This window comes from Delphinapterus leucas, chromosome 17 (assembly GCF_059928025.1).
Source record: "Delphinapterus leucas isolate spDelLeu-1000000601 "Yukka" chromosome 17, BTC_Dleu_Yukka2, whole genome shotgun sequence".
In the NCBI taxonomy this organism is placed as follows: domain Eukaryota; kingdom Metazoa; phylum Chordata; class Mammalia; order Artiodactyla; family Monodontidae; genus Delphinapterus; species Delphinapterus leucas.
In genome coordinates, this window is record NC_143145.1 from 71,219,756 (window position 1) to 71,238,717 (window position 18,962).

Genomic DNA, 18,962 nt, shown 5'->3' on the forward strand with positions numbered 1-18,962 from the left:
TGTCATTTCATTATAAATTTCATCTCAAAGTGAGGTGAGGAATTTCAGAGCAGGCCTAACTTTTTAAAAATGTTTCTTGAAACTGGCAATAGAGATCTGATGTTTGATCACTTATTATGTTTGGAGTTCAGCAACAGCATTATCCTTATTTCTTCTTTAACTGAATTTGTTCAGCATATAAAAAATCTGACAGCCTTACAGGCCTTGTTTGGAAGATGGCCAATACTGATAAAAGATTAAAATGTACATTATCATTTACATAAATTCTGGATGATTAACTAATTTTAATGGCATGAGGCTGTATTGTGAGCAACAGCTTTGTTACCTTATAGGCTACATCGGTGAATTTCATGCAAGAAGAGTGCATTTTTTAGCTGTATTGAGGGTTAACATTTTGTTTTGCTTTCTGTCATTATGCTAAGGATTTAACTGGCATTATTCACACACGTACCCGCCCAGAATATTGCTAATTTAAGAAAATCAAACATCAGTTCTTGTGGCTGTAAATCTTTCCTCTAACTGTCTAGTTCGTACAAGTTGGTATCAGAGGATGTGAGGGAGGATGTGCTGTCACAATGAAAGCAGAGCTATTGTTTGGTTCTAGATAACAAGAATGGACAAATTGGAACTTCTTTTCCAGTCTTGTCCTTTCACACACACTCCCCGCTCCACCCAGCATCTGGTAGAAACTGGCTTGTTCTCTATGACTGTCATTTCCCATCAGTTATGACCCAGGAGTTTACTTGTGTCATTTTCAGTTTTTGTGATTTACATTGAACTCTTCAGAATTCAGAGTGAAATGCTCCAGAACGTTAATTGCATGTGAATGTTGAAAACATGCAGACCTTTTAAGAAACTATTAGTTTAGACCTGCTCACAAAATAAAATGTCTAAACCTTCAATGCTGCCCTTCTGTATTCTCCACCTCCTTCCTTTTCACTGGAAATTAATATGTAACTTTGATCTACAAAAATCCATTAAAACTCATCTATCTATACAGTTTATTTTTTAAATTAATTTTTATTGGAGTATAGTTGATTTACAATGTTGTGTTAGTTTCAGGTATACAGCAGAGTGAATCAGTTATACATGTACCTATATTCACTCTTTTTTAGATTCTTTTCCCATATAGGTCATTACAGAGGATTGAGTAGAGTTCCTTGTTCTATACAGCAGGTCCTTATTAGTTATCTATTTTATATATAGTAGTGTGTATATGTCCATCCCAATCTCCTAGTCTATCCCTCCCCCCAGTTTAGTTTATTTTCGATGATTTTTCTATGTGTACATGCACCCTGGAAGCCATAGATCTATCTATCTGTCACTGGTTTTTATGTGTTACTTGGGTGGGAAAAAAATTGACTCCCCTAGCACGCGCGCACACACACACACGCACACACGCGCACACACACGCTCGGGCGTGAAATACTAACACTTGCTGCCAGCCAAGCCTCCACAGGGCGTTAAGAACATCAGTTAGAGCAGTCTAGGTTAGAGCCCCTCAGTTCTTCTCTTTGAGAACCTCACTGATGAGGTTCCTGTCATTTGTTTGGTTCATCCACTGAGGAGCAGGGCTTAAATCCACGCGTCTGCTGTAACATCACATCTACTTCTGGCCCCGTGGCAGGCAGGAGGGAGGCGCCAGGAGCCGTCCACTGCCTGTCACCACCTTCCCCAGCTTCCTCCTCTCCCTGCTCCAGCACTAAATTCACTTTTTCCTTTTTTTCTCCGTCTGAGAGTCTGTCCTTTTTTTCCCTGGGAGATGAGCAGTGATTCAGACAGGGCATCCCCAGCCTGATGGCTGCGGCTGGCAGAGGGCATCCGCCTGTCCCCAACTTGGCCAGTGACTGCAGACCACCCCCACCCCCAGTCCTTTTTCTTCCCTTTGGTGGTTTAAAGTTTGGTTGGCAATGTGTCCTGGGCATCCATAGCCTAGGAAAGTTGCTCAGAATAGAGGACATATGGGGCAGACACAGAAGAACAAGCAAGAATGTTTGAAAAGCTGAAATTTTTAGGTTTTGAGGAAGTGTGTTTAAGGTACCATCACATAAAAATAAAAGGGGAAAGTTGGCGTTTAAATAACTTAGTTCAAGCAGAAAATAATGATTTTTTAAAAATATTTATTTATTTTATTTTTGGCCGTGTTGGGTCTTCGTTGTTGCGCGCGGGCTTCTCATTGCGGTGGCCTCTCTTGTTGCGGAGCACAGGCTCTAGGCGCACGGGCTTCAGTAGTTGTGGCACGCGGGCTCTACAGCGCAGGCTCAGTAGTTGTGGCACACGGGCTTAGTTGCTCTGCGGCCTGTGGGATCTTCCCGGACCAGGGCTCAAACCCGAGTTCCCTGCATTGGCAGGGGGATTCTTAACCACTGCGCCACCAGGGAAGCCCAATAATGAGTTTTAAAGCTACAAATGGAGTGGTTTGTGAACCAGACTTGGGTAGATACAAGTAAAACATAAACAGTCTGCTCAAATGGTTTTAGTGTGCTTGGACCAGAACCCGGGCGCTCCTGCCTTCACGCCTCACTTCCATCCAGTCCCTTGTTGAAATGCATCAGCGCTGTCCCTTCATGCAGAGTTACAATTATTAGATATGTGTTTTGGGAAAAATAAAAGTAGGTGATGCTGATGCTAATGTTAAACCCCAAACTGAGTATATACGACTTAAAGGAAAACAGTCACTTATTTTACTTGTCTGTTGAGAAGCTTTCTGAGCTTTCTGATAGTATTCAATACTATACTTTTTAATACTTTTGGTGGGGGGGGGTGGCCATTTTTATCTACAGACTTATCACATATACCTACTATATAGGGCATTTTGTTACATTTCAGGGGCTATATTTTGATGATAAAAATTTACTTAAATTTTTTTGATTTATAGAAAGCTGCTTCCAGGGTGAAAATCCCCTAGGTTGTTTGTTGAGAGCTCACTCGTGTTCCTTCTTGGATCTCACCTGTTTTTCCTTGTTGGAGTTTTTCCTACATAAATTTCTCTCTCTCACCTTGTTTTCTTCCAGAGAGAGACATCCCTTCTCACGGTCCTCACACGCTGAGCCTGACGCACAGTGGCGGGCAGGCAGTCTTTGAATGAACAAATGATATTTAGGTGAGGGGGAAGGAGTCGAGCATGGGGGCCAGGCAGTCCGGATCTTGCTTCTCCCATCTGACCCGTGATTCCATGATTAGAGGAAGAATGGCTGTTTTGATGAGGCGACCCCTTGCCATAACTCAGTGGTTAAGAGTGTGTAAGCCTGTGTGTCAATCCCACTTCTGCCCTTTGCTGATCCACTCAACAGCCTGGTGCTATAGATGGTAATGATTATCCCCATTTTACAGAAGAGGTAATCGAGGCACGAGAGGTAACTTCTTCTTAAGGTCCCACAGCGAACTAACTGGTGGAGCTTGGATATGTGTCCTGGCTTCTTTGCTCTCTTGCTTCTCATAGTCTGTCTTTGCTGATTAAATTATATCTGTAAATTGCTTGGTGCAGAGTAAATGCTAAATGCACAGTAACTAGATACAGTTTACACCTATCAGCCCAAACTTGTGAGTACAGCACAGGACCTTGGGACGAGTTACATTGCTCCCAGCAGCAGGAAGCTCTGGCACTACCTTTCAGAGTTGTCCCCTCCTGATGTGACCTCTTGAATAGAATGTAATTGGCGCCACCTCCCTCAACTGATGCAGTGTCTCTTCATCCTCCTTACACGGGATTCCTCAAAAAAGAGTTTAACTCCTCTTCCCTGCCTGGATCAGAGTTGAGGCCAGAAAAAATGAGTGTAGTGAACCTGAGCGCCCAGATCCCATCCTGGGGAGCGGCCGGGCAGTTGGATGGCTATGTGGCTGTGCTGCCACCATTGGAACTGGGCGGTGCTCTCTTAGCCCACCTTCCTCTTTGTCCTTGCTCTCGATGAACCTGTTACTCTATGGCATCTTCTATAAGTTCTTGACCTTCTACTGATAAGGCACGTCCCTCTGATTTTTCCAGTCTGGAAAGGATGAAAAGCCACTGCAGGAAAAGAAGGAGGGCGAAGGTAGTTTTTGAAGCCTGGGGGACAGAAGACGGGGAAATGGCATAGAATTAGAACTCTAGGAGAGACTTGTAAATGCTGAGTTAAACCTTTGGGGCTGTTGCTTTTCTTTTGCTGAGCAGTTAGTAAGCACCTTAAGTAACACCGTCTTCCACTTCCTCAAAATCTTTTCTAGTCCCTTTGCTCAGTTCTTTTGGAACTTAAACCTCTGTCACTCTTGTTATTTGCATATTTAAATGTTATTTTGATGGCGCTCATCATGACCAATGTGAACACACTGATTCTCTTATTATATGTCCTTTTATTTTCTTAGGGAAAGGAACTCAGAGAGCAGGGGCCAGTAATTGGCCTCTTCCATTAGGGTCAGTAATGTTTCTGATCTTTTGAGTACATCTTAAGACCTTGGGAGATTGCAGCTAGAATCAGCTGAGGGAGGGAGGGAGGGTCAGGGGTGGCAGGATGTGAGAGAAAGCCACTGCTCAGGGAGGGAGCTGCCAGGAGAGAGGGCCCTGAGGAGGGAGCAGTGAGCAGCTGATGCAGGAGGAGACCCCAGGGAGATGCCAGGGAGGCAGGAAGATCCTCTGTTTGAGGGACATTGCTCGCCAGGACAGGGGTGTCAGAGCGCCCTGGTCGGATTTGGAAACATTCAGCTTTGTGGCGAGGCACTGCCTCTTCCCGGGGCTGTTCTTCATGGGTGAGTGATTGCAGCACAGACTTGACATTGGCCAACCGCAAACAGAGTCTGGGAGGAGCCCCTTATGGCACCTGTAGTTCCCACGCAGTGCAAGAGTGCTCCTGAAACTGGAGGCTGGCAGCAGAGACGCGAGACTAGCAGATTGCGTATAGTTCAGGGTGCTGCTGAAATACAACTCCTGTTCAAAGAGTGGGCCCATTGAGGTAGGCTTGTTTGTTTTTTAATTGTTTACCTTTACATTTGCTTAACTTAAGCACAGTTACAAAAAAAAATTATACATGCCTTTTCATTGGGAATTATACATGCACATAAGTCAAAACAATGTGTTAATTACTGCTGTCAAATTTCTGATTAAAGCCATAGCTTTTTTTATTGTTGGTAAATTGATCATCAGCTGTCTTCACTTGTTTTCTGTTTCAGTTGCTGATATGTGTTCAAGATGAGTGGGATGGGAGAAAATACCTCTGACCCATCCAGGGCAGAGACAAGAAAGCGTAAGGAATGTCCTGACCAACTTGGACCCAGGTTAGATTCTCACTGAGAACACAACCAGTATTGCCCATGAAAGCCACATGCATGAGCCTTTGATATTTTATCACACTGATTTCACACCTGATTCAGATGCTCTTTGGTTTTTCTCCCTAACTGTCAAGCCTTTGGACAGTTATGTATTATTTAGTTATGTATTATTTACATTTTAGATATGCTAATCGGTTACAGATTTTATTATTCTTTACAAGAAGAGGAAAGCTACATACTTCTGGGTCCCCTGTGTACTTTGACTCTTAAAACCAGTTTATTCTATATAATCTTGAACTTTTCACATTTTTACTCCTGTTTGCTTTTAAAATGTCATAATGACAAGACAACCCATAGTAAAAAAGTTTGCTGTTATATTTATACTGGCTTTTATTCTTTCTTTATTTTATTTTTTTTTTGCGGTACACGGGCCTCTCCTGTTGCGGAGCACAGGCTCCAGACGCGCAGGCTCAGCGGCCATGGCTCACGGGCTCAGCCGCTCCGCGGCATGTGGGATCCTCCTGGACTGGGGCACGAACCCGCGTCCCCTGCATCGGCAGGCGGACTCCCAACCACTGCGCCACCAGGGAAGCCCTTTCTTTCTTTTTTTTTATATTTAAGAGCAAGAAATGAAATGTTGAATCCCCTTGCTTTTGAATTGGTGATAAAGACTGTGGGTCTTCAGTGAATAAAACAAATAATTTTAAAACAAGTTGCATATCATATATTATGGGTGAAAGTATGAGTTGTTATAACCTCCATGCAGGGTAATTTAGCAGTATCTGTTAAAATTATAAATGCATATCTTCTTTTGAACTATCAGTTCCATTCCTAGGAATTTTCCTACAATATACTTTGACACCGGCTGGGCCGGTGAGCCATGGCCGCTGGGCCTGCGCGTCCGGAGCCTGTGCTCCGCAACGGGAGAGGCCGTGGCAGTGAGAGGCCTGTGTACCGCAAAAAAAAAAAAAAAAAATTAAAAGATCAAAATATGAACTAAGTTTTAGGGGAACTTGGAATGAGGATAACTCCTAGGATCTAGAGAGCAGAGTTAATGGACTGTGTCACCAAGGCACTGCTGCCAAAGGGAATCAGCTCCACCTCTTGTCCATTTGGGGTCATTCTGCCCAGTGGAATTCTGGGAAGAGCTTCTGATTGGCCTGGCGTAGCTCAGGAGCCCACCCCTTGGGAAGGGAAGGCAGAGCACCTGGATTGACAGGCCTTCCGGTGGAGCCCAAGTAGCTCCCAAAGTTCAGCTACCAAAAGAAGAGAACAGACTCTGCACAGGCAAAAAGAGTAGATGCCTGCTGCAGAGGGGGCCCCGTGAAAGCCATTTCTCATCCAATGGGAGGCCATATTATTAGAGGTATGGACAGGGTGCTGGGGGAGTACAGAGGGGGAGAGCTTTGAGAGAAGGAGGAAATTCACATATTAGAAAGCAGAAAAAGATGAGGTTGGACAGGTTGGGAGGAGCTGGATCATAAAGGGCTTTCTATGGTGTATTTGTGAGTTTGTACTTTATCCTGTGAATAATGGCTAGAGATTGAAGGATATTAACATAAAGAAGTTATTTTAGAGATACTCCTTGGCTGGGGAGGCCGTGGACAGATTGGGTGAGAGAAGAGTGAGGTCATCAATTAAGAGAAATGCAGGGCTTCCCTGGTGGCTCAGTGGTTGAGAGTCCGCCTGCCGATGCAGGGGACACGGGTTCGTGCCCCGGTCCGGGAAGATCCCACATGCCGCGGAGCGGCTGGGCCCGTGAGCCGTGGCCGTTGAGCCTGCGCGTCTGGAGCCTGTGCTCCGCAACGGGAGAGGCCACAGCAGTGAGGCCCGTGTACCGCAAAAAAAAAAAAAAAAGTTAGCCACTTCTGTCCCGTGGCCAGTAGAAAGATCCCATGAGGAGTGGTAGGGAAGAGGACTAGGAAAAGAAGGAGGAAGAGCAGAAAGCCTTTCCGTTTTCCCCGTCTGGTCGCCAAGCAAAACAAGCAGCTTAAATGGCCACCGTCCATGGGGCTTCCCTGGTGGCACAGTGGTTGAGAGTTCGCCTGCCAATGCAGGGGACACAGGTTCGTACCCCGGTCTGGGAAGATCCCACATGCCGCGGAGCGGCTGGACCTGTGAGCCATGACTGCTGAGCCTGCGCGCCCGGAGCCTGTGCTCCGCAACGGGAGAAGCCACAACAGTGAGAGGCCCACGTACTGGGAAAAAAAAAAAAAAAAAAAAAAATGGCCACCGTCGACACCGCAGCCCCCATCTCCTGTGTGTGGCCTGTAGGTTCCCTGGGCCTTCCTGGCCAGCCTCAGCCTTCTGTCTGTCAAACCGCCTTCAGGGCCCGGCAGTCCTGGCGGAGGAGGCCAGCTGGTACGTGGAGGCTGTTCTCTCACCAGGGCTCTGCTGGTTCTTGGGATGAGCACAGTGCCTGCCTCCCCCGGGCCTTGGAGCACAGCCCCTCCTTCCCACCCATGTGTCATTTCGTTGGCATCTTTGGGGGGCAGGGGTGATGGAGGGAGGTGAAGGGGGTAGAGAGGTTCAGAATGGGAACTTAGCTCTTCTGCGCATGGCAGCCACTGTCTCCCTTTCCCTGGAATTAATAGGGTGGAAGCCAGGAGTGAAGATGAGACTTAGCAAAACCAATTCTGGTCGCTGCTCTACCAGTCACTCACTAGGTGATCTTGGACAACTCGTGCAACCACTATAAAGTGGAGAGATTGTGTTCTATCTTAGGTTTATTAGTACATGAGAATAAAGCTAATATTTAGAGGCAAACATATGAATGTCTACTACACATTACAAGATTTTATAAATTGGCATTACATACAAATAATTATATATTAAGAATACAGAGAGCTGCTGCATTAAACAACTTGCTTTTCTTATTTATTGTATTGTTTGAATGTCATCCAGTGGACTCTACCATACTTGAGAAAAAAATTGTATGCTGTAATTACCAAAGGGAACTTTTGAGTTTGCTCTTTCCTCAAATTCAGATGAGGAGATCTTGCCAATTTTTATTTTTTCCCTCCCTTCCATTAACGTTCTCAAACTCAAGTCGAACTTGGACCATTTGTTTACGTTTTGCATGCCATTCAGCTTGGACAGTTAACAAAGACCCTGGGCCAGTTTCGCTTTTGTTTCTAGCTGTACTGTGGTTTTTAACGTTATCTTAAAAGGCCGTTGGGTTTGATTATGAACATCCTAAAGAAGTCTATGAAATCATAAAAATTTATTTTCATCATTTTGCTGTGCTTTATCAAAAATCATTGAAGTTTATTTATTCCTATCTTAACTAGATTAACTTCCCTTCTTTTATTAATCTTAAATAAATTTTTATAAGCGTGAGCCCCCTCATGTTTCTAAAACTCTTCTTTACTTATTGAACAATGAATCTGATACCTCTTTGTTACCAAGCGTTGCGTTAAGCACAGTGGTGAGCAAATCATCCTGTCCTTGTCCTTGTGAAGCTTACAAGTCCAGTGGGAGACATGAAACACATTGAACAAATGATCACACAGGTAAATATGTAATTACCAACTGGGGTAAGTTTGATTTCAAAAAAGAACATGCAACATTTAGGGCAGATTCGAGGGTTTTTTTCCACCAAAGTATTCCATGTTTCTATAAGTAACTTTTGTTTGCTCTCTTTATTTTAGAACTTGGTTAACATGCTTATCTTTTTCGTAATAGCCCCAAGAGGAGCACTGAGAAACGTAATCGTGAACAGGAAAATAAATATATTGAAGAACTTGCAGAGCTGATTTTTGCTAATTTTAACGATATAGACAACTTTAACTTCAAACCTGACAAATGTGCAATCTTAAAAGAAACTGTGAAGCAAATTCGTCAGATCAAAGAACAAGGTAAGAGGAGTGAATGAATATTTTGGAGAGTTTAGTTGGTTTCTCTTTTTCCATGTGTGAGAAGTCCCTTCAGAGTCCCTTTAATCCATTTCTTAGGTTTAAATTATTGATGAGAAGGTGATGTCACAGGGCAAGATGAATGCAGGTATCACTTGCAGTGGTTTATAAATAGGCTTTATATAAAATTCAACAATTCCCTAAAGACGGAGGGGGCCGAGGTGAGGCAGGGTGATGTAACTTTTCATCTAGTGAAACTCAGGTGCCCACTGATTCTCCTCCCCTGCCTTAGAATTGTTACAGCTTACACAGCAAGTGACTGTCATAGTTTGCAGGTAAGGAGCCAACCGAGGATGGAAACCAGAAGTAAGGGAGTGAAGCACCTCCTGCTTCAGCTCGTCAGCATATTGAAGTGTGAGCCTCAACTGGCCACGCCACTAAATTAGAGTTTCATATCCTGAGTGACAAGAGATAGATTGGAAAGGCTCAACCTCTAGATAGAATTCTTTTGTGAAGTTGAAACACAGAACATGACAGCTTTCTTCCTGGGGTTTTCTTTTCTTTCTTTCTTTCTTTTTTTTTTTTCCTGAGATCATTTTCTGCCTCTCTTCTTTGATATTTTTGCCTACAGAAAAAAAATTTTTTAAAATAATGTTTTAAAAATCACATTGGACTTTGTAGTGCCAAAAAAAATCTGTATTAGGCAGGTACGAACAGCGTCTTGGTGCCCAGGGCCAGTATATGCTCCTGAAGTCTCTATACACTGCTTTCCTTCAGGAGATAATAATCTCCTGTAATCTGTTTTTGAATGCATCCTCTTAGAGTTCATATCGTTTTTTTCTCTGCCTTTTATATAACATTTAAAAGAGGCAGATTTTAGAAAAATAATGTCTTTGTCTCTATAGCTATGTGAACCCAAAACTTTGCAAGTATAGTTCTGTCTTCTAAGAACTGAAACGTATACACATAGCATCTACCACGCAGTTTCTAACACCAGCCCGCTCTGAAAGTTAGTATTTCCTGGTTTCTCCATCAAAATTATATCATCGTAACATTCAGCTTTCATGGACTTTCTACTCAGTTGCATGCCTCAGTCGCCTTCATCTCTTTCCTACTCCTTTTGTTCCTTTTGAGATTCACTAGTTATCAACAATTCAGTTTAATCTCAATTTGGTATCAGCAAATGGATAAAATCATATTCCTAAAATTTTTAGGAGAAATAACTGATTCAAGGTTACAGTGCTTTGAAGTTGCTGCATTTCTAGGTGCTGGTATCGTTGCAGTGGAGAAATCATTAAGCTTCTTGCTGCCCCTTTCCACAGATTTTGAATGATTCGATTTTGTGAACATCCCACGTTAGGTAGAACTTTCACACTTGAAAACAGTTATATGTGTATGTATTTTACTATCAAGATCTTGCACAGGGTTTTACAGTTTTGCAAAACCTTGGTTATTCCCCCCTTCAAACCATAAAACACGTTAAGATGTGTCACGCTGGGACTCTGCCATACTTTCTCCGTGGGTGTAATCAAGGCCGCCATACCACGACCACCCAAGAAGCAGCGACAATAAAAACCCTGTCACGTCTCCCTCTTACAATATTGTTTCCATTAAGTTGAAAAGTAACGTGTTTTGAAAAGGGAAGCAGAAGTTAAAACCCAAATGAAAGTACAAGTATACTTTTAACTTCTCGACCAATCTAATATTTTAAGAATATTGCTTGTTTAATAAATTGTTTTTTAGAGAGAACAGGGACCTTAGAATCAAATCGGGTGGAGGCTAGGTATGAATCCTGGTTCTGTCTCTTACAGACTTTTTGAACCTGGACAAATTATTTTCTCTCTCTGCGACTCAGTTTCCTCACATAGAATTCAGCAATCACAACACCTAGGTTGCACGGTTGTTGAAGAAATTAGGAGCTACGTAAATGCTCCCAGCAAGTACTCATCACAGTAAGCGTTTAGTACGTATTCAGTAAATATCTTTCCCACATTCAGTAGGAAGGCACCTTTTTTCTTCACCTATGCTCAGATCTTCATACAGTGAGCTCTTCCTTCAGATGGAAAGCAGGGGAAAAAAAGGTGGGGAAATGGTTATGAATAATATGCTCCCCTACAGGGTCATTTGAAGAAAGTCACATTTTTTTCTGGGGCCAGAGGACTCCACATCCACCAACAGCTCTGTGTGGCCACCTTGATTTCTCTCAGCGGCTGGCAGCCAGCTAAGGTTCAAGAGCAGCACATAGGTCGGATCGGAACCCTTCTTTCTCCCTCTGTGTGTGTCCACCCACCCAACTGTCAGTCGGTGTAAATAGAATCCAACCATCATCTTAACAGCGTCATCCAAACTTAATTTGTATTGCAGCCGCAGGTATCAGGCTGAATAAAATCCTAACTGTCCTGAAGAGTTAAGCTGGATTGCGTGAGGTGCAACTAAAGGCTACACAGTCAGGAAAGCAGGCTCCTGTGAAAGGAACCCGCCAGCGTCCGAAGCTCAGGCGGCTCAGCCAGGCAGGATGGGCTCTTTCACTCGAGTCTGCTCGGTCAGCAGCTGCTCCTCACGTTTCCGTAGGCTTGGGGACTAAGGCAGAGAATGATGGATATTTTTAAATGGCCTAAAGGACGGGGTTTTGGAGGGGGGGTACCAGCTATCTAAATGATTAAACCTCCCTTGTCTGTAGCACTTTCTGAGACCTGTGTTTGGTAGACGCTGGCTCTCCAAGAGCATCGCATGGCCGTGCACCTTGTAGTAGCAGACCAAGTGCCCACACAGAGTCTGCAATTCAACCATAACACCAGCTTTTTGATATTGAAGTGGGGTGTTTCTTCCTATGTGGTATGATGCTGGTAAATGTGGAAAACATCTGGTGTCTGTAACTTACAAAGAATAGTCATAAGTAGTGAATAAACTTTTTTCCTAACTGGGAAGACTAATATTGCTTCTATTTCACAGAAGAATAATAAGTAATATGAAAAATACAAATGATTTAATTATGGATTAGTGAGTCCAGTTTCACACTCCTTAGCTAGAAACGTAAATTTTAAAATTCCTATGGAAAATACATGGCGATTCCTGTGCTCTTAAAAAATGAAATTGAAGCATAAAGTGACTGAAACGTGAGGGGAGTTCTAACGATTAATGCATTTCTACTGCCCTCTTTAAGGTAGTATCTCTCCTCTATTACCCCAACACTTTTTGTTCTTTTTTCTAAAATAATAATCTAAAATGAATTGTATTGTTTGGAAAACATTTGTCACTTCATTTAAAGCCTCTTTAGTGCAGCATATTTTTTCATAAGATTTTTTTTCTTTATATTATTTTATTATCATTTTTTTTTGGCTGCACTGGGTCTTTGTTGCTGCGCGTGGGCTTTCTCTAGTTGGAGCAAACGGGGGCTACTCTTCGTTTTGGTGCGCGGGCTCCAGAGCGCAGGCTCAGCAGCTGTGACGCACGGGCTTAGTTGTTCCGCGGCATGTGGAATCCTCCCGGACCAGGGCCCGAACCCGTGTCCCCTGCAGTGGCAGGGGGGGTTCCCAACCGCTGCACCACCAGGGAAGCCCAGTGCAGCATATTTGAGTATAGGATGTACTTATCAGTCAGTGGAGAACTGGTTTCACCCTTTCGTTATTATTTTTCTGAACGTGAATAGCAATAAGAATGAAAAGGTATATTTCAAAAATTCACATTGGTGCAGGCTAGATTGGCGGGGGGGGATTTCTTGTTGAATCAGGCAACCTAAAAGATCGTTCTGGTTTCTCATTGTGATTATTCTAATGATTTAATTTTGATTGTAGTGCCAGTATGAGAACATTGGGATTACAGATTGGTTCACACATGTAAATTTCCCCTACAATTGTGCATAGCATCAAAAAATATGTATTTTAAGAGAGGGTGTGGGGCAGTGGTGTGCTGGAGTCAACTGGTTATCAAGCAACGAGAGCCAATTGTTAAATTTCAAAAATTTTATAAGCCACTTGATAAGCACAGCCATTATTAAAAATTGTTTAGATGTACAATTAAATTATATTTAAAAACACAAAGGTAAGGAAGGCTAAAACTCATCATTTCCTAATTATTGTACTGCATTTTACTATTATCTTTGCTCTAGCGGCCTTTTGTGTCTTGTGTCTACATGATAGAAATACTAGGTAGTGGTGGTTACTGCGAATCTCTAATTAACATCTAATATTTTAACATTAGATAGACATTACATGCACACGTAAAAAATATTGTCCACTTCAGCAAAAAAGTCACTTACAAACTGACAATTGAATTTCTACGTTCCATATCTTCATCATGTATTTTCATTATTTCACTTTTGTCTTATTAACTTAAATGAAAATTTCAAACAACATTCATGTCAGAACTATATTCTTTCATCAGCTATAATTAATAAGTTAGCTACAAGACAAGAGTTTGGCAAAAATCAACAAACATTCTATTAGAATCAGTTGGCTGTCTGGAATTTACAGTAAAGGGTGTTGTATGTTTTATTATCATTTGTAAATTATATACTCCACATACTTCGTACTAGTAAAATTTGTAATCAGCATTATGGTGTTTACTATTTTTTCCCCCAAGGAGCTGGTTTTTAAGCATTTCCCAGTATACCACTGGTGGGCATAGGAGGTTGTCTTGTAAATGTAGGTGCGTCAAATTCATGAACTCATTATTTTAAAATTCAAGGGAATAGCAATGGAAACAACCTAATTCTAGCACATAAGAGTAAAATGTAGAGCCCATTAAGATATTTTTCCTTCCAGTTCTTTTTCCCCCCATGTTAAATACATGAAGTTCTTGGGATGGAAATTCAATTATTCAAAGCTGACGGCCTAGGTGTGAACTAATAGCTGTCACCAAGCAGAGTAAGCAGAAGGGCTGCAATATCAGATCCCTTCCAGGGGTAGGATATCTGTAAATCAGGCTTTGGGGTGATGCTTCCAGGCATTGTTTATGTTCCATGTGATGAAATCTTAGGGTGATGGCAGAGTCATCCATTGCCCTGGAAAGGGTAGGCGTGCCCTTGTAGATACAGCCATACTGAAGTCAGTGTCATGGATTGCTAGTCAAGTATTTATGACGGTACTAACTCTTGATGGGTTGGAGAATGAATAGGAGGAGACGGATGACATATGTATTCTAAGTTTGTTTAAAAACAAAACAGAAACAAAAATCGGTGGCCCTTTATACACTCCATATAGTTTAAATTTCAACTGTCAACTTCTTTTTTATCCTATTCTTCTAAAGGTGCTGACGATAATTAAATGGACAGAGTCAGGCAGCCGGATGTAAAAGTGGGCCGGCAGTGTAGACCGTGTAATAGACCAGTGCGAGCACCAAACTCAATTGGCAGAATACGTTAATCAGTCTAATGAGCTTATTAAGAGCATGAGGTTTATTTAAAATCAGATGAACCCAGTCTCTCTCTTCACCACTGCAGGACAGTGTCTAAATTGCCCAACATCTCTGGGCCTTTACTTCCTAATCTGTAAAAAGGGGATGATAATGTCCACTACACATTGCTCGTATGAAGACTATGTTCAACGTGTTTATAAAGAGTTTAGTCTAGTGCTTGGCAGGTAAGAAGACTTACTCAACAGTAGTTATTACTCTTCTCGCCATGGTTTCTGACATCTGGACTTGGAGTCCTCATCCAAATGAATCTAGGTTTTCTTGCTAAGGATTCAATATTGATAAGGAAACAAGTCGTTTTCGGATATTTTCTCTGTTACGGTTGTAAACCTTAATATTCTGACAATGTTGATTCTTTTTATTGTAATACAGAAATAAGTAAACAGAGCTATCAAAACTATCCATTCAGGGCTCCCCTGGTGGCGCAGTGGTTCAGAGTCCGCCTGCCGATGCAGGGGGCATGGGTTCGTGCCCCGGTCCGGGAAGATCCCACATGCCGCGGAGCGGCTGGGCCCGTGAGCCATGGCTGCTGAGCCTGCAGCGTCCGGAGCCTGTGCTCCGCAGCGGGAGAGGCCGCAGCAGTGAGAGGCCTGCGTACCGCAAAAACAAAACAAAAAACAAAAAACTATCCATTCAGAGACAGAACTCAGAAATGTAGTGCTTGGGGAGTTCCCTTGTGGTCCAGTGGTTAGAACTTGGTGCTTTCACTGCCAGGGCCCAGGTTCAGTCCCCAGTCGGGTAACTAAGATCATCCCGCAAGCTGTGTGGCATGGCCAAAAAAAATGTGCTTGGTGTGACCCTGTCTGCACCCTTCCCCCGGCTCTGTTGCCCCTGCTGCACCCTGTAGGCTCCTTCTCGTCCCTGTTACCTGAGTGACATTTTTCAAGAACCTTGCTTTAAGGAGAACTAAAGAGGGCTAGAGTCACGGCAGTTTTCATTTCATCCTTACTTGCATCAACACAGGAACGAATCCGGCCCTAGCTTATTCTTGAAGATTTGAAACTGTTACAGGGTTCCATGCATCTAGAGATAAAGCAAATTTTATTTCCTTGTTTGAGAATATCACCTGTGATCAGCAATATGTCCTTGACATTGCCGTTTTTAATGAAAATAAAATACTTTCCCACTGGTATGCATATAGTTCACTTTCATATTTTCATGTGGATTAATGGCTCATACTATTAATGAAATCCTTAAAATGAGTGAGCAGGGTGGAATTCTTGCTTTCGTTCCTCCTAGGAGCCCCTTGGTGTGGGGTTTTTTGTTTTTTGGTTTTTTTCCCTAAGTATATGGAAGTTTTTTTGTATTTAACAGCTTTCAGATGAAGAGGATTTAAATAATTTAATGTGCTCTAATGCTTTAGGATTTTAACAATTTATGACATGAGCTCTCATTTCAAGACTTAAACTGGCTTCCACACTCTAATAGAAGTTAGGCATCGCTTGCTTTCTTGCTCACCTTGTACTGTTAGGAAAAGAAATTCTGACACCCTGCTGTGTGTGTTGATTTCATTCAAGAGCAAACATTCATTCCATAAAATTTTTACTGAGTAAATACTATATGCAGGGCATACTGTGCGTTCACTAAGGGGGAAGGAATCCAGCAGTCAGTAAGTACTTGGTTCTTTTCCTTGAAGCGTTCACTCATTTGGAGGGAAGTCCGCTGGTACACAGGCAGCTGTGGAACACAGGGACAGTGGGAATAAGTGTAATTACCGATGTTAGTACAGGCTTCAAGGAGGACAGTAAAGTTGACGTGGGCCTTGCTATAAGTGTAAGATTTAATAGGTGAGAGAGTAGGGGCCGGGGGAAGGAGAGAGACATTCCAACAGGGAGCAGAGGAACCCGAGCAAAGGCACAGGAGCCCTCCGTGGCACGGGTGTGTGCAAAGTCGGACTGTTCAGCTACAATAAGATGTGGTAAGATGGATTGAAGCATTTGGTTGGATTTGAGGCTGAAAAGGGCTGGTCAGAACCAAATGGGACAGTCAGCACAGGACCATAAGCAATTTTGAAATTTGGAGAAGGTGATATAAAATGAGAAACTCTTAACTATCTCCAGCAGAGTTCACTTGACGTCACCTACTATGGTCTCCAGACTCTAGAGATACCCTGTACTAGGAAGGGGAGACTTTTTTATTTTTTTTTAAATGCGGCTGATTCCTGGGGGCGGGGAGTGGAAGGCACATAACTAAAGAAACAAGAAGAAGAAGAAAAAAAAAAACTAAGTGAAAACATGAGAACAATAAAATGTCTCATTCATCTGTAACAAGAAACAATACTTTATTTCAAAAGACTTTCATAGGACTTCCCTGGCGGTCCAGTGGTTAAGACTTCGCCTTCCAATGCAGGGGCTGCAGGTTCCATCCGCGGTCGGGGAGCTGAGATCCCACGTGCCTTGGAGCCAAAAAACCAAAACATAAAACAGAAGCAATGTTGTGACAAATTCAGTAAAGACTTTAAAATTGGTCCACATCAAAAAATGTTTAAAAAAAATAAAAAGCCTTTCATATATTTTTATAACTTGTTGAGGGGACTTAAAAGGAGCAGGAGGAAGTGAAGGGGGAAAACGGCAGATAAAAAGGCAGAGAGGGCTTCCCTGGTGGCGTAGTGGTTGAGAGTCCGCCTGCCGATGCAGGGGACACGGGTTCGTGCCCTGGTCTGGGAGGATCCCACATGCCGCGTAGCGGCTGGGCCCGTGAGCCGTGGCTGCAGAGCCTGCGCGTCCGGAGCCTGTGCTCCACAACGGGAGAGGCCACAACAGTGAGAGGCCCGCGTACAGGGAAAAAAAAAAAAAAAGGCAGTAACACCCGCAAAGACCAATAGAGAGCCTGGCAGATAGAGAAGGCTGGTAAACATACTCAGAAGCATGCGTGTGCAAGTTCAAACACAAAGGTACAGACATTTTTAAATATAAAATTTTATAGTTTCTTATGGCGTTTTCACTAATGACTTAAAAGCACAGTCATTTGGCAGCTGTGGGCACGTAGATAAGGGCCCTTGGGCTGAGCGTGCCCCGCCCGCCCCCCATGTCGGCCCTCCCCTGAGTGGTCCATGGGAGGTGCGTCAGCACGTTGCCACCGCCCCCGCTGCCTCTGCTACCGCTCGGGGCTTGGGAGTGTCTGCATCTTCCACTGTGCACAAGGGAGCAATACCAGGCCTTTCCTCCGCGAGAATCGGCTGAAGATACTCGAGGAACCCCCCCTGAAAGGACGCCAGGTTGATCCTTCTGACCCAGCTTCACTGACTGCCAGGAGACTGTGATAAAGTCCAAAAGAAGAACCTCACTGCAGCATCCAAGTCCCTCTGTGGTCTGTCCCCGGTCGTGCCATACTCCCCCTTGCTCTACCCCACAAACCCCCTGAACTTACATCCCCTCGCCTACAGGGTATGCTGGGAAGTCCACTGCACGCATTTCCTGGCCTCCGTCCCTGCTGCCTGGAATGCTTCTCTCTCCTTCCCCCTCAGCTGATTGACCACTACCCACCTTTAATAGGCCACTGGGGTGGGGTAGGTTTATAGGGTACTGTGAGAAGGCATCCAGGCTGGATGAGGATGGAACATCCAGGGGCCAGGGCCCTTCACCAACACCCCACGTCTAACCCATCTGGCCCAGTGCTGTGTTCCTGTATCCCATCTCATCAGTGTGTCTACCCTAAGACTGCTACCCTGTTGCGAATTGTTGCTAACCCAGACTTGTGTGTCTTTTTTTGTGTGTCATTGGTACTCTTTCCTCCCTTTCTGGAATGCCTCCCTTTCCCTGTTCCTGTCTATTCCCATTAGAGTCCTACTGTTCCTTCTTCAAGGCCCATCTCAAATGCTGCTTTTTTAAACAAAGAACTTCTTAATTCCCAAACAATATAGACGCATGTCCTTTGAATCTCCTATCATTTCTTGTACTATCTAATCTTATTCTGATGAGGTTTTTTGTGGACTTTTCTTTTTCTTCCCCAGTTGAATGACAGACTCCTTGATGGCAGAGATTGTATCTAACGCATCACTCACACCTGCCGCAGTTCTGAGCACAGTGTTTGTCTTATATAAAATAAATATCTCACATTTTTCTGATGCCAGCCTTCATCTAGCCTTGTATAATGGTTTTATATTGGGGGGAAAGAGCACCCTAAATTAAAGAACTTGAAGTTTTTATTCTAACAATTGGGTGAGTACATTCTCTTACTTATACAGGGTTGATAAATTACAACTTCTCTTGTAACAAATAGTATTTTTTTATACATTTTTTTAAACAAATTTATTTGTTCATTTTTGGCTGCGTTGGGTCTTCGTTGCTGTGCACGGGCTTTCTCTAGTTGCGGCGAGCAGGGGCTACTCTTCATTGTGGTGCGTGGGCTTCTTATTGCGGTGGCTTCTCTTGTTGCGGAGCATGGGCTCTAGGCGTGCGGGCTTCAGTAGTTGTGGCTCGTGGGCTCAGTAGTTGTGGTGCACAGGCTTAGTTG

At 43.4% G+C, this 18,962-nt stretch overlaps 1 protein-coding gene across 9 annotated transcripts in view; it reads left to right on the forward strand.

Moving 5' to 3' along the window:
* The window catches only part of NCOA2 (nuclear receptor coactivator 2), a 271,444-nt gene that overhangs the window by 169,943 nt on the left and 82,539 nt on the right, over positions 1–18,962 (forward strand). For all 9 annotated transcript variants that reach the window (XM_022595244.3, XM_022595245.3, XM_089899043.1 and 6 more), the window contains 2 exons: positions 5,143–5,247; positions 8,926–9,098. In XM_022595244.3, the coding sequence (XP_022450952.2) occupies positions 5,162–5,247; positions 8,926–9,098 (259 nt within the window). In that variant the 5' untranslated portion in view covers positions 5,143–5,161. Of the gene's footprint in view, positions 1–5,142; positions 5,248–8,925; positions 9,099–18,962 lie in introns of those variants that run through there.